The 27911-nt window shown below is 42.0% G+C and overlaps 1 protein-coding gene across 3 annotated transcripts in view; it reads right to left on the bottom strand.

Moving 5' to 3' along the window:
* The window catches only part of LOC137322123 (cullin-9), a 344721-nt gene that overhangs the window by 97227 nt on the left and 219583 nt on the right, over positions 1 to 27911 (bottom strand). For all 3 annotated transcript variants that reach the window (XR_010962966.1, XM_067985222.1, XM_067985223.1), the window contains exons 29-31: positions 27441 to 27709; positions 23327 to 23705; positions 20849 to 20989 (exon numbers count right to left, since the gene is read on the bottom strand). Coding sequence is in view for 2 of the 3 variants with exons in the window: in XM_067985222.1 (XP_067841323.1) it covers positions 20849 to 20989; positions 23327 to 23705; positions 27441 to 27709 (789 nt within the window). In the remaining variant the exon portion in view is untranslated. The remainder of the gene's footprint in view (positions 1 to 20848; positions 20990 to 23326; positions 23706 to 27440; positions 27710 to 27911) is intronic.

Here is a 27911-nt window from a genome sequence, read left to right as displayed (position 1 = left end):
TGGAGTGAATGGAGGTGATAATACACTAGGATCCTATAACTGGAGTGAGTGGAGGTGATAATACACTAGGATCCCATAACTGGAGTGAATGGAGGTGATAATACACTAGGATCCTATAACTGGAGTGAGTTGAGGTGATGATACACTAGGATCCTATAACTGGAGTGAGTGGAGGTGATAATACACTCGGATCATGTAACTGGAGTGAATGGAGGTGATAATACACTACGATCCTATAACTGGAGTGAGTGGTGATAATACACGAGGATCCTATAACTGGAGTGAGTGGAGATGATAATACACTAGGATCCTATAACTGGAGTGAGTGGAGGTGATAATACACTAGGATCATGTAATTGGAGTGAGTGGAGGTGATAATACACTGGGATCCTATAACTGGAGTGAGTTGAGGTGATAATACACTAGGATCCTATAACTGGATTGAGTTGAGGTGATAATACACTAGGATCCTATAACTGGAGTGAGTTGAGGTGATAATACACTAGGATCCTATAACTGGAGTGAGTGGAGGTGATAATACACTAGGATCCTATAACTGGAGTGAATGGAGGTGATAATACACTAGGATCCTATAACTGGAGTGAATGGAGGTGATAATACACGAGGATCCTATAACTGGAGTGAATGGAGGTGATAATACACGAGGATCCTGTAACTGGAGTGAATGGGAAGTGATAATACACTAGGATCCTATAACTGGAGTGAGTGGAGGTGATAATACACTAGGATCCTATAACTGGAGTGAATGGAGGTGATAATACACTAGGATCCTATAACTGGAGTGAATGGAGGTGATAATACACTAGGATCCTATAACTGGAGTGAATGGAGGTGATAATACACGAGGATCCTATAACTGGAGTGAATGGGAAGTGATAATACACTAGGATCCTATAACTGGAGTGAGTGGAGGTGATAATACACTAGGATCCTATAACTGGAGTGAATGGGAAGTGATAATACACTAGGATCCTATAACTGGAGTGAGTGGAGGTGATAATACACTAGGATCCTATAACTGGAGTGAATGGGAAGTGATAATACACTAGGATCATATAACTGGAGTGAGTGGTGATAATACACTAGGATCCTATAACTGGAGTGAATGGAGGTGATAATACACTAGGATCCCGTAACTGGAGTGAGTTGAGGTGATAATACACTAGGATCCTATAACTGGAGTGAATGGGAAGTGATAATGCACTAGGATCCTATAACTGGAGTGAATGGAGGTGATAATACACTAGGATCCTATAACTGGAGTGAATGGGAAGTGATAATACACTCGGATCCTATAACTGGAGTGAGTGGAGGTGATAATACACTAGGATCCTATAACTGGAGTGAATGGAGGTGATAATACACTAGGATCCTATAACTGGAGTGAATGGAGGTGATAATACACTAGGATCCTATAACTGGAGTGAGTGGAGGTGATAATACACTAGGATCCTATAACTGGAGTGAGTGGAGGTGATAATACACTGGGATCCCATAACTGGAGTGAGTTGAGGTGATAATACACTGGGATCCTATAACTGGAGTGAGTGGAGGTGATAATACACTAGGATCATGTAACTGGAGTGAGTTGAGGTGATAATACACTCGGATCCTATAACTGGATTGAGTTGAGGTGATAATACACTAGGATCCCATAACTGGAGTGAGTTGAGGTGATAATACACTAGGATCCCATAACTGGAGTGAGTTGAGGTGATAATACACAAGGATCCCATAACTGGAGTGAGTTGAGGTGATAATACACTCGGATCCGATAACTGGATTGAGTTGAGGTGATAATACACTAGGATCCTATAACTGGAGTGAATGGAGGTGATAATGCACTAGGATCCTATAACTGGAGTGAATGGAGGTGATAATACACTAGGATCCTATAACTGGAGTGAATGGGAAGTGATAATACACTAGGATCCTATAACTGGAGTGAGTGGAGGTGATAATACACTAGGATCCTATAACTGGAGTGAATGGAGGTGATAATACACTAGGATCCTATAACTGGAGTGAATGGAGGTGATAATACACTAGGATCCTATAACTGGAGTGAGTTGAGGTGATAATACACTAGGATCCTATAACTGGAGTGAGTGGAGGTGATAATACACTAGGATCCTATAACTGGAGTGAGTGGAGGTGATAATACACTGGGATCCCATAACTGGAGTGAGTTGAGGTGATAATACACTGGGATCCTATAACTGGAGTGAGTGGAGGTGATAATACACTAGGATCCCATAACTGGAGTGAATGGAGGTGATAATACACTAGGATCCTATAACTGGAGTGAATGGAGGTGATAATACACTGGGATCCTATAACTGGAGTGAGTGGAGGTGATAATACACTGGGATCCCATAACTGGAGTGAGTTGAGGTGATAATACACTAGGATCCCATAACTGGAGTGAGTTGAGGTGATGATACACTAGGATCCCATAACTGGAGTGAGTGGTGATAATACACGAGGATCCTATAACTGGAGTGAGTGGAGGTGATAATACACTAGGATCATGTAACTGGAGTGAATGGAGGTGATAATACACTAGGATCCCATAACTGGAGTGAGTGGAGGTGATAATACACTAGGATCCTATAACTGGAGTGAGTGGAGGTGATAATACACTAGGATCCTATAACTGGAGTGAGTGGAGGTGATAATACACTAGGATCCTATAACTGGATTGAGTTGAGGTGATAATACACTAGGATCCCATAACTGGAGTGAGTGGAGGTGATAATACACTCGGATCCCATAACTGGAGTGAGTGGTGATAATACACGAGGATCATGTAACTGGAGTGAGTGGAGATCATAATACACTAGGATCCTATAACTGGAGTGAGTGGAGGTGATAATACACTAGGATCCTATCACTGGAGTGAATGGAGGTGATAATACACTGGGATCCTATAACTGGAGTGAGTTGAGGTGATAATACACTCGGATCCTATAACTGGATTGAGTTGAGGTGATAATACACTAGGATCCTATAACTGGAGTGAGTGGAGGTGATAATACACTGGGATCCTATAACTGGAGTGAATGGAGGTGATAATACACTAGGATCCCATAACTGGAGTGAATGGAGGTGATAATACACTAGGATCCCATAACTGGAGTGAGTGGAGGTGATAATACACTGGGATCCTATAACTGGAGTGAATGGAGGTGATAATACACTAGGATCATGTAACTGGAGTGAGTGGAGGTGATAATACACTAGGATCCTATAACTGGAGTGAATGGAGGTGATAATACACTCGGATCCTATAACTGGAGTGAATGGAGGTGATAATACACTAGGATCCTATAACTGGAGTGAATGGAGGTGATAATACACTAGGATCCTATAACTGGAGTGAGTGGTGATAATACACTATGATCCTATAACTGGAGTGAATGGGAAGTGATAATACACTCGGATCCTATAACTGGAGTGAATGGAGGTGATAATACACTAGGATCCTATAACTGGAGTGAATGGAGGTGATAATACACTAGGATCCTATAACTGGAGTGAGTGGAGGTGATAATACACTAGGATCCTATAACTGGATTGAGTTGAGGTGATAATACACGAGGATCCTATAACTGGAGTGAATGGGAAGTGATAATACACGAGGATCCTATAACTGGAGTGAGTTGAGGTGATAATACACTAGGATCCTATTACTGGAGTGAGTTGAGGTGATGATACACTAGGATCCTATAACTGGAGTGAGTTGAGGTGATAATACACGAGGATCCTATAACTGGAGTGAGTGGAGGTGATAATACACTAGGATCCTATAACTGGAGTGAATGGAGGTGATAATACACTAGGATCCTATAACTGGAGTGAGTGGAGGTGATAATACACTAGGATCCTATAACTGGATTGAGTTGAGGTGATAATACACGAGGATCCTATAACTGGAGTGAATGGGAAGTGATAATACACTAGGATCCTATAACTGGAGTGAGTTGAGGTGATAATACACTAGGATCCTATTACTGGAGTGAGTTGAGGTGATGATACACTAGGATCCTATAACTGGAGTGAGTTGAGGTGATAATACACTGGGATCCCATAACTGGAGTGAATGGAGGTGATAATACACTAGGATCCAATAACTGGAGTGAATGGAGGTGATAGTACACTAGGATCCTATAACTGGAGTGAGTGGAGGTGATAATACACTAGGATCCCATAACTGGAGTGAATGGAGGTGATAATACACTAGGATCCTATAACTGGAGTGAGTGGAGGTGATAATACACTAGGATCATGTAACTGGAGTGAATGGAGGTGATAATACACTAGGATCCTATAACTGGAGTGAGTGGTGATAATACACGAGGATCCTATAACTGGAGTGAGTGGAGATGATAATACACTAGGATCCTATAACTGGAGTGAGTGGAGGTGATAATACACTAGGATCATGTAACTGGAGTGAGTGGAGGTGATAATACACTAGGATCCTATAACTGGATTGAGTTGAGGTGATAATACACTAGGATCCGATAACTGGAGTGAGTTGAGGTGATAATACACTAGGATCCTATAACTGGAGTGAGTTGAGGTGATGATACACTAGGATCCTATAACTGGAGTGAGTTGAGGTGATAATACACTAGGATCCCATAACTGGAGTGAATGGAGGTGATAATACACTAGGATCCAATAACTGGAGTGAATGGAGGTGATAATACACTAGGATCCTATAACTGGAGTGAGTGGAGGTGATAATACACTCGGATCCCATAACTGGAGTGAATGGAGGTGATAATACACTAGGATCCTATAACTGGAGTGAATGGAGGTGATAATACACTCGGATCCCATAACTGGAGTGAATGGAGGTGATAATACGCTAGGATCCCATAACTGGAGTGAATGGAGGTGATAATACACTAGGATCCTATAACTGGAGTGAGTTGAGGTGATAATACACTAGGATCCGATAACTGGAGTGAGTTGAGGTGATAATACACTAGGATCCTATAACTGGAGTGAGTTGAGGTGATAATACACTAGGATCCTATAACTGGAGTGAGTGGAGGTGATAATACACTAGGATCCTATAACTGGAGTGAATGGAGGTGATAATACACTAGGATCCTATAACTGGAGTGAATGGAGGTGATAATACACGAGGATCCTACAACTGGAGTGAATGGGAAGTGATAATACACTAGGATCCTATAACTGTAGTGAATGGAGGTGATAATACACTAGGATCCTATAACTGTAGTGAATGGAGGTGATAATACACTAGGATCCTATAACTGGAGTGAATGGAGGTGATAATACACTAGGATCCTATAACTGGAGTGAATGGAGGTGATAATACACGAGGATCCTATAACTGGAGTGAATGGGAAGTGATAATACACTAGGATCCTATAACTGGAGTGAGTGGAGGTGATAATACACTAGGATCCTATAACTGGAGTGAATGGAGGTGATAATACACTAGGATCCTATAACTGGAGTGAATGGAGGTGATAATACACTAGGATCCCATAACTGGAGTGAGTTGAGGTGATAATACACTAGGATCCTATAACTGGAGTGAATGGAGGTGATAATACACTAGGATCCTATAACTGGAGTGAATGGAGGTGATAATACACGAGGATCCTATAACTGGAGTGAATGGGAAGTGATAATACACTAGGATCCTATAACTGGAGTGAGTGGAGGTGATAATACACTAGGATCCTATAACTGGAGTGAATGGAGGTGATAATACACTAGGATCCTATAACTGGAGTGAGTTGAGGTGATAATACACTAGGATCCTATAACTGGAGTGAATGGAGGTGATAATACACTAGGATCCCGTAACTGGAGTGAGTTGAGGTGATAATACACTAGGATCCTATAACTGGAGTGAATGGGAAGTGATAATGCACTAGGATCCTATAACTGGAGTGAATGGAGGTGATAATACACTAGGATCCTATAACTGGAGTGAGTGGAGGTGATAATACACTAGGATCCTATAACTGGAGTGAATGGAGGTGATAATACACTGGGATCCCATAACTGGAGTGAGTTGAGGTGATAATACACTAGGATCCTATAACTGGAGTGAATGGAGGTGATAATACACTAGGATCCCGTAACTGGAGTGAGTTGAGGTGATAATACACTAGGATCCTATAACTGGAGTGAATGGAGGTGATAATACACTAGGATCCTATAACTGGAGTGAATGGAGGTGATAATACACTGGGATCCCATAACTGGAGTGAGTTGAGGTGATAATACACTAGGATCCTATAACTGGAGTGAATGGAGGTGATAATACACTAGGATCCCGTAACTGGAGTGAGTGGAGGTGATAATACACTAGGATCCTATAACTGGAGTGAATGGAGGTGATAATACACTAGGATCCTATAACTGGAGTGAGTTGAGGTGATAATACACTAGGATCATGTAACTGGAGTGAATGGAGGTGATAATACACTAGGATCCTATAACTGGAGTGAATGGAGGTGATAATACACTAGGATCATGTAACTGGAGTGAGTTGAGGTGATAATACACGAGGATCCTATAACTGGAGTGAATGGGAAGTGATAATACACTAGGATCCAATAACTGGAGTGAATGGAGGTGATAATACACTAGGATCCTATAACTGGAGTGAGTGGAGGTGATAATACACTAGGATCCCATAACTGGAGTGAATGGAGGTGATAATACACTAGGATCCTATAACTGGAGTGAGTTGAGGTGATGATACACTAGGATCCTATAACTGGAGTGAGTGGAGGTGATAATACACTAGGATCATGTAACTGGAGTGAATGGAGGTGATAATACACTCGGATCCTATAACTGGAGTGAGTGGTGATAATACACTAGGATCCTATAACTGGAGTGAGTGGAGGTGATAATACACTAGGATCCTATAACTGGAGTGAATGGGAAGTGATAATACACTAGGATCCTATAACTGGAGTGAGTTGAGGTGATAATACACTGGGATCCTATAACTGGAGTGAGTGGAGGTGATAATACACTAGGATCATGTAACTGGAGTGAGTTGAGGTGATAATACACTCGGATCCTATAACTGGATTGAGTTGAGGTGATAATACACTAGGATCCCATAACTGGAGTGAGTTGAGGTGATAATACACTAGGATCCCATAACTGGAGTGAGTTGAGGTGATAATACACAAGGATCCCATAACTGGAGTGAGTTGAGGTGATAATACACTCGGATCCGATAACTGGATTGAGTTGAGGTGATAATACACTAGGATCCTATAACTGGAGTGAATGGAGGTGATAATGCACTAGGATCCTATAACTGGAGTGAATGGAGGTGATAATACACTAGGATCCTATAACTGGAGTGAATGGGAAGTGATAATACACTAGGATCCTATAACTGGAGTGAGTGGAGGTGATAATACACTAGGGTCCTATAACTGGAGTGAATGGAGGTGATAATACACTAGGATCCTATAACTGGAGTGAATGGAGGTGATAATACACTAGGATCCTATAACTGGAGTGAGTTGAGGTGATAATACACTAGGATCCTATAACTGGAGTGAGTGGAGGTGATAATACACTAGGATCCTATAACTGGAGTGAGTGGAGGTGATAATACACTGGGATCCCATAACTGGAGTGAGTTGAGGTGATAATACACTGGGATCCTATAACTGGAGTGAGTGGAGGTGATAATACACTAGGATCCCATAACTGGAGTGAATGGAGGTGATAATACACTAGGATCCTATAACTGGAGTGAATGGAGGTGATAATACACTGGGATCCTATAACTGGAGTGAGTGGAGGTGATAATACACTGGGATCCCATAACTGGAGTGAGTTGAGGTGATAATACACTAGGATCCCATAACTGGAGTGAGTTGAGGTGATGATACACTAGGATCCCATAACTGGAGTGAGTGGTGATAATAAACGAGGATCCTATAACTGGAGTGAGTGGAGGTGATAATACACTAGGATCATGTAACTGGAGTGAATGGAGGTGATAATACACTAGGATCCCATAACTGGAGTGAGTGGAGGTGATAATACACTAGGATCCTATAACTGGAGTGAGTGGAGGTGATAATACACTAGGATCCTATAACTGGAGTGAGTGGAGGTGATAATACACTAGGATCCTATAACTGGATTGAGTTGAGGTGATAATACACTAGGATCCCATAACTGGAGTGAGTGGAGGTGATAATACACTCGGATCCCATAACTGGAGTGAGTGGTGATAATACACGAGGATCATGTAACTGGAGTGAGTGGAGATCATAATACACTAGGATCCTATAACTGGAGTGAGTGGAGGTGATAATACACTAGGATCCTATCACTGGAGTGAATGGAGGTGATAATACACTGGGATCATATAACTGGAGTGAGTTGAGGTGATAATACACTCGGATCCTATAACTGGATTGAGTTGAGGTGATAATACACTAGGATCCTATAACTGGAGTGAGTGGAGGTGATAATACACTGGGATCCTATAACTGGAGTGAATGGAGGTGATAATACACTAGGATCCCATAACTGGAGTGAATGGAGGTGATAATACACTAGGATCCCATAACTGGAGTGAGTGGAGGTGATAATACACTGGGATCCTATAACTGGAGTGAATGGAGGTGATAATACACTAGGATCCCATAACTGGAGTGAATGGAGGTGATAATACACTAGGATCCCATAACTGGAGTGAATGGAGGTGATAATACACGAGGATCCTATAACTGGAGTGAATGGGAAGTGATAATACACTAGGATCATGTAACTGGAGTGAGTGGAGGTGATAATACACTCGGATCCTATAACTGGAGTGAATGGAGGTGATAATACACTAGGATCCTATAACTGGAGTGAATGGAGGTGATAATACACTAGGATCCTATAACTGGAGTGAGTGGTGATAATACACTATGATCCTATAACTGGAGTGAATGGGAAGTGATAATACACTCGGATCCTATAACTGGAGTGAATGGAGGTGATAATACACTAGGATCCTATAACTGGAGTGAATGGAGGTGATAATACACTAGGATCCTATAACTGGAGTGAGTGGAGGTGATAATACACTAGGATCCTATAACTGGATTGAGTTGAGGTGATAATACACGAGGATCCTATAACTGGAGTGAATGGGAAGTGATAATACACTAGGATCCTATAACTGGAGTGAGTTGAGGTGATAATACACTAGGATCCTATTACTGGAGTGAGTTGAGGTGATGATACACTAGGATCCTATAACTGGAGTGAGTTGAGGTGATAATACACGAGGATCCTATAACTGGAGTGAGTGGAGGTGATAATACACTAGGATCCTATAACTGGAGTGAATGGAAAGTGATAATACACTAGGATCCTATAACTGTAGTGAATGGAGGTGATAATACACTAGGATCCTATAACTGTAGTGAATGGAGGTGATAATACACTAGGATCCTATAACTGGAGTGAATGGAGGTGATAATACACTAGGATCCTATAACTGGAGTGAATGGAGGTGATAATACACGAGGATCCTATAACTGGAGTGAATGGGAAGTGATAATACACTAGGATCCTATAACTGGAGTGAGTGGAGGTGATAATACACTAGGATCCTATAACTGGAGTGAATGGAGGTGATAATACACTAGGATCCTATAACTGGAGTGAATGGAGGTGATAATACACTAGGATCCCATAACTGGAGTGAGTTGAGGTGATAATACACTAGGATCCTATAACTGGAGTGAATGGAGGTGATAATACACTAGGATCCTATAACTGGAGTGAATGGAGGTGATAATACACGAGGATCCTATAACTGGAGTGAATGGGAAGTGATAATACACTAGGATCCTATAACTGGAGTGAGTGGAGGTGATAATACACTAGGATCCTATAACTGGAGTGAGTTGAGGTGATAATACACTAGGATCCCATAACTGGAGTGAGTTGAGGTGATGATACACTGGGATCCCATAACTGGAGTGAGTGGTGATAATACACGAGGATCCTATAACTGGAGTGAGTGGAGGTGATAATACACTAGGATCATGTAACTGGAGTGAATGGAGGTGATAATACACGAGGATCCTATAACTGGAGTGAATGGGAAGTGATAATACACTAGGATCCTATAACTGGAGTGAGTGGAGGTGATAATACACTAGGATCCTATAACTGGAGTGAATGGAGGTGATAATACACTAGGATCCTATAACTGGAGTGAGTTGAGGTGATAATACACTAGGATCCTATAACTGGAGTGAATGGAGGTGATAATACACTAGGATCCTATAACTGGAGTGAATGGAGGTGATAATACACTAGGATCCTATAACTGGAGTGAATGGAGGTGATAATACACGAGGATCCTATAACTGGAGTGAATGGGAAGTGATAATACACTAGGATCCTATAACTGTAGTGAATGGAGGTGATAATACACTCGGATCCTATAACTGGAGTGAGTGGAGATGATAATACACTAGGATCATGTAACTGGAGTGAATGGAGGTGATAATACACTAGGATCCTATAACTGGAGTGAATGGAGGTGATAATACACTAGGATCCTATAACTGGAGTGAATGGAGGTGATAATACACTAGGATCCAAAACTGGAGTGAATGGAGGTGATAATACACTGGGATCCTATAACTGGAGTGAGTTGAGGTGATAATACACTAGGATCCTATAACTGGAGTGAATGGAGGTGATAATACACTGGGATCCTATAACTGGAGTGAGTGGAGGTGATAATACACTAGGATCCTATAACTGGAGTGAGTGGTGATAATACACTAGGATCCTATAACTGGAGTGAATGGGAAGTGATAATACACTCGGATCCTATAACTGGAGTGAATGGAGGTGATAATACACTAGGATCCTATAACTGGAGTGAATGGAGGTGATAATACACTAGGATCCAAAAACTGGAGTGAGTGGAGGTGATAATACACTGGGATCCTATAACTGGATTGAGTTGAGGTGATAATACACTCGGATCCTATAACTGGAGTGAATGGGAAGTGATAATACACTAGGATCCTATAACTGGAGTGAGTTGAGGTGATAATACACTAGGATCCTATAACTGGAGTGAGTTGAGGTGATGATACACTAGGATCCTATAACTGGAGTGAGTTGAGGTGATAATACACTGGGATCCTATAACTGGAGTGAATGGAGGTGATAATACACTAGGATCCTATAACTGGATTGAGTTGAGGTGATAATACACTAGGATCCCATAACTGCAGTGAATGGAGGTGATAATACACTAGGATCCTATAACTGGAGTGAGTTGAGGTGATAATACACTAGGATCCTATAACTGGATTGAGTTGAGGTGATAATACACTAGGATCCCATAACTGGAGTGAATGGAGGTGATAATACACTAGGATCCTATAACTGGAGTGAGTTGAGGTGATGATAAACTAGGATCCTATAACTGGAGTGAGTGGAGGTGATAATACACTAGGATCCCATAACTGGAGTGAGTGGAGGTGATAATACACGAGGATCCTATAACTGGAGTGAGTGGAGGTGATAATACACTAGGATCATGTAACTGGAGTGAATGGAGGTGATAATACACTAGGATCCCATAACTGCAGTGAGTTGAGGTGATAATACACTGGGATCCCATAACTGGAGTGAGTGGTGATAATACACGAGGATCCTATAACTGGAGTGAGTGGAGGTGATAATACACTAGGATCATGTAACTGGAGTGAATGGAGGTGATAATACACTAGGATCCCATAACTGGAGTGAGTTGAGGTGATAATACACTAGGATCCCATAACTGGAGTGAGTGGAGGTGATAATACACTAGGATCCCATAACTGGAGTGAGTGGTGATAATACACGAGGATCCTATAACTGGAGTGAGTGGAGGTGATAATACACTAGGATCATGTAACTGGAGTGAATGGAGGTGATAATACACTAGGATCCCATAACTGGAGTGAGTTGAGGTGATAATACACGAGGATCCCATAACTGGAGTGAGTGGAGGTGATAATACACTAGGATCCTATAACTGGAGTGAGTGGAGGTGATAATACACTAGGATCCTATAACTGGAGTGAATGGGAAGTGATAATACACTAGGATCCCATAACTGGAGTGAATGGAGGTGATAATACACTAGGATCCTATAACTGGAGTGAGTTGAGGTGATAATACACTAGGATCCCATAACTGGAGTGAGTGGAGGTGATAATACACTAGGATCCTATAACTGGAGTGAGTGGAGGTGATAATACACTAGGATCCTATAACTGGAGTGAATGGGAAGTGATAATACACTAGGATCCCATAACTGGAGTGAATGGAGGTGATAATACACTAGGATCCTATAACTGGAGTGAGTTGAGGTGATAATACACTAGGATCCTATAACTGGATTGAGTTGAGGTGATAATACACTAGGATCCTATAACTGGATTGAGTTGAGGTGATAATACACGAGGATCCCATAACTGGAGTGAATGGAGGTGATAATACACTAGGATCCTATAACTGGAGTGAATGGAGGTGATAATACACTAGGATCCCATAACTGGAGTGAATGGAGGTGATAATACACTAGGATCCTATAACTGGAGTGAATGGAGGTGATAATACACTGGGATCCAAAAACTGGAGTGAGTGGAGGTGATAATACACTAGGATCCTATAACTGGAGTGAATGGAGGTGATAATACACTCGGATCCTATAACTGGAGTGAGTTGAGGTGATAATACACTCGGATCCTATAACTGGAGTGAATGGAGGTGATAATACACTAGGATCCTATAACTGGATTGAGTTGAGGTGATAATACACTAGGATCCTATAACTGGAGTGAATGGAGGTGATAATACACTAGGATCCTATAACTGGAGTGAATGGAGGTGATAATACACTAGGATCCTATAACTGGAGTGAATGGAGGTGATAATACACTAGGATCCTATAACTGGAGTGAGTTGAGGTGATAATACACTAGGATCCTATAACTGGAGTGAATGGGAAGTGATAATACACTAGGATCCTATAACTGGAGTGAATGGAGGTGATAATACACTAGGATCCTATAACTGGAGTGAGTTGAGGTGATAATACACTAGGATCCTATAACTGGAGTGAATGGGAAGTGATAATACACTCGGATCCTATAACTGGAGTGAATGGAGGTGATAACACACTGGGATCCTATAACTGGAGTGAATGGAGGTGATAATATACTGGGATCCTATAACTGGAGTGAATGGAGGTGATAATACACTAGGATCCTATAACTGGAGTGAATGGAGGTGATAATACACCAGGATCCTATAACTGGAGTGAATGGAGGTGATAATACACTAGGATCCTATAACTGGAGTGAGTGGAGGTGATAATACACGAGGATCCTATAACTGGAGTGAGTGGAGGTGATAATACACTAGGATCCTGTAACTGGATTGAGTTGAGGTGATAATACACGAGGATCCTATTACTGGAGTGAATGGGAAGTGATAATACACTAGGATCCTATAACTGGAGTGAGTTGAGGTGATAATACACTAGGATCCTATAACTGGAGTGAGTTGAGGTGATGATACACTAGGATCCTATAACTGGAGTGAGTTGAGGTGATAATACACTAGGATCCCATAACTGGAGTGAATGGAGGTGATAATACACTAGGATCCAATAACTGGAGTGAATGGAGGTGATAATACACTAGGATCCTATAACTGGAGTGAGTGGAGGTGATAATACACTAGGATCCCATAACTGGAGTGAATGGAGGTGATAATACACTAGGATCCTATAACTGGAGTGAGTTGAGGTGATGATACACTAGGATCCTATAACTGGAGTGAGTGGAGGTGATAATACACTCGGATCATGTAACTGGAGTGAATGGAGGTGATAATACACTAGGATCCTATAACTGGAGTGAGTGGTGATAATACACGAGGATCCTATAACTGGAGTGAGTGGAGATGATAATACACTAGGATCCTATAACTGGAGTGAGTGGAGGTGATAATACACTAGGATCATGTAATTGGAGTGAGTGGAGGTGATAATACACTGGGATCCTATAACTGGAGTGAGTTGAGGTGATAATACACTAGGATCCTATAACTGGATTGAGTTGAGGTGATAATACACTAGGATCCTATAACTGGAGTGAGTTGAGGTGATAATACACTAGGATCCTATAACTGGAGTGAGTGGAGGTGATAATACACTAGGATCCTATAACTGGAGTGAATGGAGGTGATAATACACTAGGATCCTATAACTGGAGTGAATGGAGGTGATAATACACGACGATCCTATAACTGGAGTGAATGGAGGTGATAATACACGAGGATCCTGTAACTGGAGTGAATGGGAAGTGATAATACACTAGGATCCTATAACTGGAGTGAGTGGAGGTGATAATACACTAGGATCCTATAACTGGAGTGAATGGAGGTGATAATACACTAGGATCCTATAACTGGAGTGAATGGAGGTGATAATACACTAGGATCCTATAACTGGAGTGAATGGAGGTGATAATACACGAGGATCCTATAACTGGAGTGAATGGGAAGTGATAATACACTAGGATCCTATAACTGGAGTGAGTGGAGGTGATAATACACTAGGATCCTATAACTGGAGTGAATGGGAAGTGATAATACACTAGGATCCTATAACTGGAGTGAGTGGAGGTGATAATACACTAGGATCCTATAACTGGAGTGAATGGGAAGTGATAATACACTAGGATCATATAACTGGAGTGAGTGGTGATAATACACTAGGATCCTATAACTGGAGTGAATGGAGGTGATAATACACTAGGATCCCGTAACTGGAGTGAGTTGAGGTGATAATACACTAGGATCCTATAACTGGAGTGAATGGGAAGTGATAATGCACTAGGATCCTATAACTGGAGTGAATGGAGGTGATAATACACTAGGATCCTATAACTGGAGTGAATGGGAAGTGATAATACACTCGGATCCTATAACTGGAGTGAGTGGAGGTGATAATACACTAGGATCCCATAACTGGAGTGAATGGAGGTGATAATACACTAGGATCCTATAACTGGAGTGAATGGAGGTGATAATACACTAGGATCCTATAACTGGAGTGAGTGGAGGTGATAATACACTAGGATCCTATAACTGGAGTGAGTGGAGGTGATAATACACTGGGATCCCATAACTGGAGTGAGTTGAGGTGATAATACACTGGGATCCTATAACTGGAGTGAGTGGAGGTGATAATACACTAGGATCATGTAACTGGAGTGAGTTGAGGTGATAATACACTCGGATCCTATAACTGGATTGAGTTGAGGTGATAATACACTAGGATCCCATAACTGGAGTGAGTTGAGGTGATAATACACTAGGATCCCATAACTGGAGTGAGTTGAGGTGATAATACACAAGGATCCCATAACTGGAGTGAGTTGAGGTGATAATACACTCGGATCCGATAACTGGATTGAGTTGAGGTGATAATACACTAGGATCCTATAACTGGAGTGAATGGAGGTGATAATGCACTAGGATCCTATAACTGGAGTGAATGGAGGTGATAATACACTAGGATCCTATAACTGGAGTGAATGGGAAGTGATAATACACTAGGATCCTATAACTGGAGTGAGTGGAGGTGATAATACACTAGGATCCTATAACTGGAGTGAATGGAGGTGATAATACACTAGGATCCTATAACTGGAGTGAATGGAGGTGATAATACACTAGGATCCTATAACTGGAGTGAGTTGAGGTGATAATACACTAGGATCCTATAACTGGAGTGAGTGGAGGTGATAATACACTAGGATCCTATAACTGGAGTGAGTGGAGGTGATAATACACTGGGATCCCATAACTGGAGTGAGTTGAGGTGATAATACACTGGGATCCTATAACTGGAGTGAGTGGAGGTGATAATACACTAGGATCCCATAACTGGAGTGAATGGAGGTGATAATACACTAGGATCCTATAACTGGAGTGAATGGAGGTGATAATACACTGGGATCCTATAACTGGAGTGAGTGGAGGTGATAATACACTGGGATCCCATAACTGGAGTGAGTTGAGGTGATAATACACTAGGATCCCATAACTGGAGTGAGTTGAGGTGATGATACACTAGGATCCCATAACTGGAGTGAGTGGTGATAATACACGAGGATCCTATAACTGGAGTGAGTGGAGGTGATAATACACTAGGATCATGTAACTGGAGTGAATGGAGGTGATAATACACTAGGATCCCATAACTGGAGTGAGTGGAGGTGATAATACACTAGGATCCTATAACTGGAGTGAGTGGAGGTGATAATACACTAGGATCCTATAACTGGAGTGAGTGGAGGTGATAATACACTAGGATCCTATAACTGGATTGAGTTGAGGTGATAATACACTAGGATCCCATAACTGGAGTGAGTGGAGGTGATAATACACTCGGATCCCATAACTGGAGTGAGTGGTGATAATACACGAGGATCATGTAACTGGAGTGAGTGGAGATCATAATACACTAGGATCCTATAACTGGAGTGAGTGGAGGTGATAATACACTAGGATCCTATCACTGGAGTGAATGGAGGTGATAATACACTGGGATCCTATAACTGGAGTGAGTTGAGGTGATAATACACTCGGATCCTATAACTGGATTGAGTTGAGGTGATAATACACTAGGATCCTATAACTGGAGTGAGTGGAGGTGATAATACACTGGGATCCTATAACTGGAGTGAATGGAGGTGATAATACACTAGGATCCCATAACTGGAGTGAATGGAGGTGATAATACACTAGGATCCCATAACTGGAGTGAGTGGAGGTGATAATACACTGGGATCCTATAACTGGAGTGAATGGAGGTGATAATACACTAGGATCCCATAACTGGAGTGAATGGAGGTGATAATACACTAGGATCCCATAACTGGAGTGAATGGAGGTGATAATACACGAGGATCCTATAACTGGAGTGAATGGGAAGTGATAATACACTAGGATCATGTAACTGGAGTGAGTGGAGGTGATAATACACTAGGATCCTATAACTGGAGTGAATGGAGGTGATAATACACTCGGATCCTATAACTGGAGTGAATGGAGGTGATAATACACTAGGATCCTATAACTGGAGTGAATGGAGGTGATAATACACTAGGATCCTATAACTGGAGTGAGTGGTGATAATACACTATGATCCTATAACTGGAGTGAATGGGAAGTGATAATACACTCGGATCCTATAACTGGAGTGAATGGAGGTGATAATACACTAGGATCCTATAACTGGAGTGAATGGAGGTGATAATACACTAGGATCCTATAACTGGAGTGAGTGGAGGTGATAATACACTAGGATCCTATAACTGGATTGAGTTGAGGTGATAATACACGAGGATCCTATAACTGGAGTGAATGGGAAGTGATAATACACTAGGATCCTATAACTGGAGTGAGTTGAGGTGATAATACACTAGGATCCTATTACTGGAGTGAGTTGAGGTGATGATACACTAGGATCCTATAACTGGAGTGAGTTGAGGTGATAATACACGAGGATCCTATAACTGGAGTGAGTGGAGGTGATAATACACTAGGATCCTATAACTGGAGTGAATGGAGGTGATAATACACTAGGATCCTATAACTGGAGTGAGTGGAGGTGATAATACACTAGGATCCTATAACTGGATTGAGTTGAGGTGATAATACACGAGGATCCTATAACTGGAGTGAATGGGAAGTGATAATACACTAGGATCCTATAACTGGAGTGAGTTGAGGTGATAATACACTAGGATCCTATTACTGGAGTGAGTTGAGGTGATGATACACTAGGATCCTATAACTGGAGTGAGTTGAGGTGATAATACACTGGGATCCCATAACTGGAGTGAATGGAGGTGATAATACACTAGGATCCAATAACTGGAGTGAATGGAGGTGATAGTACACTAGGATCCTATAACTGGAGTGAGTGGAGGTGATAATACACTAGGATCCCATAACTGGAGTGAATGGAGGTGATAATACACTAGGATCCTATAACTGGAGTGAGTTGAGGTGATGATACACTAGGATCCTATAACTGGAGTGAGTGGAGGTGATAATACACTAGGATCCCATAACTGGAGTGAGTGGTGATAATACACGAGGATCCTATAACTGGAGTGAGTGGAGGTGATAATACACTAGGATCATGTAACTGGAGTGAATGGAGGTGATAATACACTAGGATCCTATAACTGGAGTGAGTGGTGATAATACACGAGGATCCTATAACTGGAGTGAGTGGAGATGATAATACACTAGGATCCTATAACTGGAGTGAGTGGAGGTGATAATACACTAGGATCATGTAACTGGAGTGAGTGGAGGTGATAATACACTAGGATCCTATAACTGGATTGAGTTGAGGTGATAATACACTAGGATCCGATAACTGGAGTGAGTTGAGGTGATAATACACTAGGATCCTATAACTGGAGTGAGTTGAGGTGATGATACACTAGGATCCTATAACTGGAGTGAGTTGAGGTGATAATACACTAGGATCCCATAACTGGAGTGAATGGAGGTGATAATACACTAGGATCCAATAACTGGAGTGAATGGAGGTGATAATACACTAGGATCCTATAACTGGAGTGAGTGGAGGTGATAATACACTAGGATCCCATAACTGGAGTGAATGGAGGTGATAATACACTAGGATCCTATAACTGGAGTGAGTTGAGGTGATAATACACTAGGATCCTATAACTGGAGTGAATGGGAAGTGATAATACACTAGGATCCTATAACTGGAGTGAGTGGAGGTGATAATACACTAGGATCCTATAACTGGAGTGAATGGAGGTGATAATACACTAGGATCCTATAACTGGAGTGAGTTGAGGTGATAATACACTAGGATCCTATAACTGGAGTGAATGGAGGTGATAATACACTAGGATCCCGTAACTGGAGTGAGTTGAGGTGATAATACACTAGGATCCTATAACTGGAGTGAATGGGAAGTGATAATGCACTAGGATCCTATAACTGGAGTGAATGGAGGTGATAATACACTAGGATCCTATAACTGGAGTGAGTGGAGGTGATAATACACTAGGATCCTATAACTGGAGTGAATGGAGGTGATAATACACTGGGATCCCATAACTGGAGTGAGTTGAGGTGATAATACACTAGGATCCTATAACTGGAGTGAATGGAGGTGATAATACACTAGGATCCCGTAACTGGAGTGAGTTGAGGTGATAATACACTAGGATCCTATAACTGGAGTGAATGGAGGTGATAATACACTAGGATCCTATAACTGGAGTGAATGGAGGTGATAATACACTGGGATCCCATAACTGGAGTGAGTTGAGGTGATAATACACTAGGATCCTATAACTGGAGTGAATGGAGGTGATAATACACTAGGATCCCGTAACTGGAGTGAGTGGAGGTGATAATACACTAGGATCCTATAACTGGAGTGAATGGAGGTGATAATACACTAGGATCCTATAACTGGAGTGAGTTGAGGTGATAATACACTAGGATCATGTAACTGGAGTGAATGGAGGTGATAATACACTAGGATCCTATAACTGGAGTGAATGGAGGTGATAATACACTAGGATCCTATAACTGGAGTGAGTGGAGGTGATAATACACTAGGATCCTATAACTGGAGTGAGTGGAGGTGATAATACACTAGGATCCTATAACTGGAGTGAGTTGAGGTGATAATACACTGGGATCCCATAACTGGAGTGAGTTGAGGTGATAATACACTAGGATCCCATAACTGGAGTGAGTTGAGGTGATGATACACTAGGATCCCATAACTGGAGTGAGTGGTGATAATACACGAGGATCCTATAACTGGAGTGAGTGGAGGTGATAATACACTAGGATCATGTAACTGGAGTGAATGGAGGTGATAATACACTAGGATCCCATAACTGGAGTGAGTGGAGGTGATAATACACTAGGATCCTATAACTGGAGTGAGTTGAGGTGATAATACACTAGGATCCTATAACTGGATTGAGTTGAGGTGATAATACACTAGGATCCCATAACTGGAGTGAGTGGAGGTGATAATACACTAGGATCCCATAACTGGAGTGAGTGGTGATAATACACGAGGATCATGTAACTGGAGTGAGTGGAGATGATAATACACTAGGATCCTATAACTGGAGTGAGTGGAGGTGATAATTCTCCAGTTATAGGATCCCAGTGTATTATCACCTCCACTCACTCCAGTTATAGGATCACACTGGGATCCCATAACTGGAGTGGTGATAATACATTGGGATCCTATAACTGGAGTGAGTGGAGGTGATAATACACGAGGATCATAGGTTTCACCAATATTGGCTGCGCTCCCAGGATCCGTCTAGTATAACTTTCAAATGTTTGTGTGAAGCACCCAAAGGAAAACACTTCTGTTTGTTGCAGGAAGCAAATAATATTGCCGTTCATCAATGCAGATAAATACTGAACAAAAATGCAATTCTTCATACTTAAGCCCCAGACATGAATCTGATGACTTCACAGACCCGAGATCCCCTTACACACCTTAATTGTTGAATACCCATGTCGTAAGAAAGCAGTTTGCCTTCAATTATAAAAAATCATAGATCTTTGATCTTAATTTGGCGAAAGCCTGAAGTGTGAGTCAACTGAGCTGAACGAAGCCCACATGAATTACTTTTATGTTTAATTTACCATTGAACTAATGTCTTACCTTGGCTGCAATCTCACTGTCACATATAATAGAGGAGATAAACTCGTTGGTTGGCTGTGCGGGGCAGTCAGAGATTGGGCATGTACAATTCTGCACCAGGTTCTGCTCAATTCTGGTCGTTAAATACTCTTTCCAGCAGGACTGAGAACACAGAAAAATCAAGACCACATCAAAATACAACCACTAATCCAGAGTCCTCGGCCTCTTACACTGTTCCAATGAAGCTCAATGGAAGCTCGAGGAACAGCACCTCATCTTTCGTTTCGGCACTTTACAACTTTCCGGACTCAACATTGATTTCAATAACTTCAGATCATAACCACAGCTCCTATTTTTTTGGACAGCAAGTGCTGGTTATGGTTCTGCTGCTGCCATTTACAGCTTCTCCCGACCAATCTTTTGTTTCTTAACCAGTTCCATTACCACCCTCCTTGCCTTGCACCATCATCCCCTTTGTCATTTAATCACTCGTGCCCTCTACCCTATCAGAGACTTCCCTTTTGTTCTTTCCTCCCCTTCCTTGGCTCTGTCCTTGCTCAAAAACTAACTCTTTAACATCTTCCAGTTCTAACGAAAGGTCTTCGACCTGAAACGTTAACTCTTTTTTTCTCCACAGATGCTGCCCGACTTACTGAGTTTCTCCAGCATTTTCTGTTTTTATTTCAGATTTCCAGCATCCGCAGTATTTTGCTTTTGATGTAGAGACCAAGGGATCAAAAACATTGTTCTGCTCTGGTCGGGCTCTAGAGACAGTGTCGAGGAGAACAACACTGATCATGGTATCAGAAGAACAACTGGATAAAGTAGGGTTCTTCAGGCCCCAAGAGACAGCTCAGGAAAGATTGTTAAAGGGATATGAAATATTTACCAGGACAGAATGTCAGCTCAAAACAATACTTTCAGATACACCAGAGGATGAGGGTGGTTTCGAGCTTAAAGGCCAAATTTCGGATAGACATCAAGAGCATGTCTTTACACAGAAGGTGATCAATAGCTGGACTGTGTTGCCAGGGCACTGTATTTCAGGAACCGCTGGATGCTGTAATGGGAAGAGTTGGCATTCGGGAATCAAATGGGCCAAAGGGCCTCCTTCATCTGAACTGATCTTGTGAGCTCAGTTTGACAAAATGCAGCATAACTGTAGATCTTCTGGTTAAGTGAAATTAGGCTTAAAAGCTACATTTCTTCTTAAGGAGTACATCAATCACACACCCAGCTCATGCAATAATTAGCATACAGACATGAAGAACAATAACAGTCTTTGCTGTGGTGTGTTTTTACACTATTTGTAAAACAATTTCCTGGTTCAGGTGAGCTAAAGGACAATGCCACGTTGTGAACTACTGCTCAGTCTCAGGAACACAAACATCCTCACCAACCTTGGGACATTTAGAGAGGCACCCTAGTTTATACAGGTAGGCATCAAGATCCCAGTTTCAATCCCTGTTTTGTGCCGAGTTAGCTAATCTTAACCAGCACTTAAATGCTACAATTGGCCTCAGCCCTCCTGGGTTAGGGAAGGTGGTAGGATGTGGAAGCCAGGGATAATGCTCTTAATCATGATCTAGCGACCCCTGCTGGAAAGTGCATTTGGGGATGTCATGTGAGGACAAGGTAGGCTTTACTGCGACCCCACCATTTTGACTCACGTAGGAAGAATGACCAGGTACCATTAGGCAGTTGCGGAACTGTAACCAAGCGTGAGTCAACGTCATTGGGAAAGAGGGGAGGGAAGAACAGAACACAAAATTGTGAGGTCAAAAGAAAACAGAACTCATTTGTAAATTTGTCTACATCGCTGGTATGATAAAATGGTTCCAATTCTCTCTGAAACATTCTGTATTTCAACAGATTACAATATTGCAGTTCTACCCATTCCCTCTCCCTGTTCCCACATTATTTGCTGTCACAATTCACCTTCAAATCAGTGAGAAACAGTCTCCTCAAACTTTTTCAAAGCCCTTAAACATGTCAATCCATGATCAGCTGTTGAATATAGACTGGTGGGGCAGGGCCATTCTCATAGCATCTACTCTTATCCACCATGCACAAACTTATTTCTGAACAGTAATCTGTACACCCGGCTAGGTAGCTGAAACTCATTCAGAGGAATGGAGTCTGAATTTTAGCTACAGCTAGGATTTAAACTCTCAATCCTCCTGTTAAAAGTCCAATTTAGCAACGAGCTGAAATTTCGGCTGAGCTGAAAACACACTGCCCTACACTTTCTTCCTCCTCCCTCTTCTCTCCGTGGAACTCGATACCTCCCTCAATCTTCCCTTTCCTCCTACAATCAACAAGCTTTTAAAACCCAACTTGCCGACACCTGACCGCTACCTTGTCTTCCCCTCTCATTCTTTTCAATCGCAGTGGTGGATTGCACGGTATAGGTCTTGGGTCTTCACAACTTATTCTGACAAAAAAGGTACAACCCTGCAATGTTGACACAACATCCTGTAAGAGTGTAACAGGACTCACCTTACAGCAGTAGTGCATGCAGCAAAGGGTGGGAGCAGCTTCACTTTCATTAGCAAGCAGGTTCAGGCAAACTGGGCACTGGGTGACGGGACTGCTGGGAGTTTGCGGGTTCCGAACCTGAAGCCCTGCCACCAACAAAAGGACCTCACGATCTTCGGCATATCTCTGCACCAGCAAGTCAACGTTCCACTTGCTGTGCATAAGCAAGTGCTGTGCCACATCTGTGGAGATGCTGAGCGTGTCCGCTACCTGCAGGACAGTCTGGCTTATCAGCTGCTGCACCTCCTCTTGGCTCATGGTCCGCCCCATCGACAGGAGCACCGTCTCCAACACTCCTCCTTCCGAACTCTGTGACCCAGCCTCAAAACCGCCATCAAAGCTTGGGACAAACCAAAAGAAAAAGAACCAATTTAACCCTATGAGCACCGAGTGATCAGTGCAGATTCCAAATCATCGGCCACACATATTCCAACACCTTAACCGGAACAGATTTCTAATGCTGGATTTAAAGCCCAATTACAAACGTTTGGAATGTTGCAGTGTTGGTGGTGCTGATTTTTGGAGGAAATGTTAAGCTGGGGCCCTGTTTGTCCACTTAGGTGGACATAAAAGATCTGAAGAAGAGCATGGGAGTTCTCCTACATCCAACCCTCAAACAACACCACTAAAACAGATTAACTGGTCATATATCTCAATGCTGTTTGTGGGACCTTGCTGAGCGCAATTTGGTTGTCATCTTGGCCTATACAACAAGTGACTACATTTTTTAATAAGTAATCCATCGGATGTGAAGCATATTCGGAGATCCTGAAGACGTGAAAGGCAAGTTCAATTATTTGTTCTTTGTGGTTTTTAAGGAAAACAGCCAATTTAGGGGCAGTTGTGAGACTAGGAACTGGATTGAGGCTGCTCAAACTTGCTTCCCCTGATAGTTTGAGTTTAACCAATGAGTAGCTCAGCCATACAGACCAAAAAGGTCTGAGGTTTGATTCACGGTTTGTGTAGTGTTAGCTGATCTCCATCTGGACGGCAGCAGGGGTGCTTTAATTGGGCTCAATGGTGCAAAATGCTGGTGTGGGGACACTGGGGGAGTCCAGGCACTTCATCTTCAAAAAAAACTAACAGCAACATTTTTATAACTATATTAAGATAAAGAGAGTAAAGGGGAATGTGGACCCATTAAAGACTGATACAGGCGAGTATATAATAGACAATAAAGAAATGAAAGACTTGTTATATGAATACTAGCGTCAGCATGGATTTGAGACAGGTGGGTCATGTCTGACTAATCTAGTTGAATATTTTGAGGTGGTCGCTAGCATGGTGGTTAGGGGAGTGTCTATGGGTGTTATCTAAATGGACTTCCAGAAAGCATTTGATAAGGTTCTGCACAAGAGATTATTAGCAAAATTGGAGGTAATCTTGTGAAATGGGTTGGTAATTGATTGGGAGTTAGGAGACAGTGAGTAGGAATAAAGGGTTTGTTCTCTCATTGGCAGAATGTGACAAGTGGTGTTCCCTAGAGATCGGTACTGAGGCCTCAGCTTTTCACTATATATATTAATGACTGAAGGAACAGAGAGTTGTAAATCCAAGTTTGCAGAAGACACTAAGTTAGGAGGCACAGTAAGTTATGTAGATGGGAGCAGGGAGTTACAAAGGGACACAGACAGACCAAGTGAGTGGGCATAACTATGATACATGGAGTTCAATGTGGGGAAGTTTGAGCTCATCCATTTTGGATCAGAGAAAGACAAATTGGAATATTTTCTCAATGGTGAAACTCGGAACTGTGGAGGAGCAAAGCGATTTGGGTGTCCCTGTGTATCCTTTATCTCAAGAGGGTTGGAAACAAAAGTGATTCAATTGTACAAAGCCTTTGTCAGACCCCACCTGGAGTACTACATTCAGTTTTGGGCATCACACCTCGGGAAAGATGCACTGACCTTGGAGGGGGTAGTGCAGATTCACCAGAATGATACCAAGGCTTAGAGATTAAAGTATGAGGACAGGTTGCATAAAGACTGCGTTTATATTCCCTTGAGTTTAGAAGGTTGAGGGGCGATCCTGTTAAGGTCTTTAAAATGATGGAGATTCGACAGAGTAAATAATCCAGTACATAAGGGGACATAATCTTAAAATTAGAGCTAAGCCATTCAGGATTGAAATCAGGAAGCACTTTTTCCACACAAAGGGTACTGTAAATCCAGAACTTTCTCCCCCAAAAGCCAATGGATGCTGGGCCAATTGGAATTTTCAAGGCCAAGATTGATAGATTTTTGTTAGGTAAGGGTATCAAAGGATATGAAGCAACAGCAGGTAAATGGTGCTGAAGTACAGATCAACCTTGCTCTAACTGAATGGCAAACATGCTCGAGGGAAAGAATAGCATACTCCTGATCTTGTGAGGCCCCATACAGACATATAGCCTATCAACCCTCACGGTTGAAACTCATGTGCAGATTAGCCACTTGATGAGCTATTGGGGAGACCCAGTGCCTGCAGAATTATACCCAACCAGAAGGGGAGAAAATTGGCAAAGAAATAACTTGCCCAAGCTCATTTCAACAGGGCCAGGTTCAGGGAGGAGAGTCAGCCTGGGCGTGGTTTGAAACTAGGTCCAGAGGTGAAAGGCCAGTGACTGACCTACAATACCACCCAATCTCTCCTCCCAAAACCCACAAGAGTATTTAAAACCACTTCACTTTTGGTTAAGTGTGGGAAGACCTTTGAGGTTGAGATATGTTGGAAAAGGGACTTCATATGTCATCTGCCACAGATACTACCAAAATAAAATAAAAACAAAAGAGAGGGCAATTAGATGATCAGAAATTTGTAAAGAACATTTTATTACAACATTGGTTCAAATGAAACAGTCTAAGCCCAGGTGCTGGTACAAACATCTGTTACTGCATCAATGCAGAAGACACGAGCTGACACACGGAGCTGTTTTGGCGATCAGGTCCAATAAAGCGGTTACATTGTTCTTGTTGTAATGCACTTTTTGGTTGGCTCCCCAATAGCATGAATCCAATCTTGATAAATGCAAATTTCCGAGATCCAATTTTTCTCTTAACGGTTCTGAGCGGCTGTGCCAAGCCCAATCTATTGCATACAGGACTCCAACTCTGTGTGCTACGTATAGGCTGCAGTTAATGACTATATCTGCAAACTAGTGACCTGAGAGCTGCAGAAGCAACAGAGATTATTGTACATAATATTACTAATTATTTTTCTTATATATAAACTGTATCCTGGAAATCAGACTGACCCAATGGCTCTGCTGAGTCTACTCAGCAAGTACCTGAGTCATCTTATCTTTGCAGAGTTTGATCTCAACTAGGGCAACAGTGAGGGGGCATGTTTGGCCTCAGTAACTCTGGTTACTTAGGGGATTAACAATTGTAAACAATTTTTCAACGCCAAGTTATAGTCCAACGATTTTATTTTTAATCCCACAAGCTTGTGGGATTAAAAATAAAATCGTTGGACTATAACTTGGTGTTGTAAAATTGTTTACAATTGTTAACCCCAGTCCATCACCGGCATCTCCACATCATTACTTAGGGGAGGGGGAGGAGGGACAGGAAAAACAAAACACCCAGAGTTCTCACTCATGCATAACAAATGGCCACGTGCTCAAGTTACCACAGAGCCGCAGATGCCTTTTGATACATACCTAAAAGATAGCACCTTCACGAGGAGAAAGGAAAACTTTTCACCCCCATTTTACACAGGTGACATTTGTGCTTTGGGCTGTTAGTTGGAGATAGCTTGTTCTATTCTGCCTCTTACTGAAGACTGTCCAATTTAATGGAAGTCTGTCCAGTTAAAAATGCCAAAAACTATTTTCTTATGGTTGACAGCAACTGGCCAATCGGTTCAAAAGTAGAAGATACACGTCTCAGCAAACAAACTAAAAGCTGGAGAGTGTCTGCCCCAACAACTTCAAACCCGCAAAATGCAATATTTAAAGCTCTGTCTCTCTTACTGAAGATTTGTTACAGCCACATGCTAACGATGCAATCTGGTGGAAAAAGCAAGCAGTTAAAGTCAGTTGCACAAATGTAGTTAATCGATACATGGACGTAGACCGCTGATGTTTTGGCATTACCTAAATACTGATAGATTCTCTTTGCCGTTGCTGTTTGACCCCGTGGCTTTTGACCCAAGTTTTCGGAATATTACGTGTGCCTGTCCCTTCCGTGGGGTCGTTGGGTCCTCCAGCACGTACTCCAGAATGTGAGGGTTGTCCTCATTGCGCCTGATGTAACCCTTGTTGATAAGGTGCATGATACAGGACAGAACATCCATATTGCTGCAGGTAAAGTGAAGGAACTTATGTGCTAAACTTGACTCCTGGTTCTGACACCTGTCAATCACCTGCAAATGGTTCAGTGACACAAGATAAGAAACAGTTCTTCAAAACTACAGTGCAATCTGCAGGTCTACTCACTTTCCTAAAAGTAGCCCATTTGTTATGAAGCAACAGCTTTATCATTTAATCTGGACATGCACTTATTGGCCCAGTAACCAGAGTCTCGAGTGTTTTAACAAGATTGAACTTGCCTGTCGAGCTTCCGAT

This window comes from Heptranchias perlo, chromosome 5 (genome assembly GCF_035084215.1).
Source record: "Heptranchias perlo isolate sHepPer1 chromosome 5, sHepPer1.hap1, whole genome shotgun sequence".
NCBI lineage: Eukaryota > Metazoa > Chordata > Chondrichthyes > Hexanchiformes > Hexanchidae > Heptranchias > Heptranchias perlo.
This window is presented reverse-complemented; position numbering and strand designations above follow the sequence as displayed.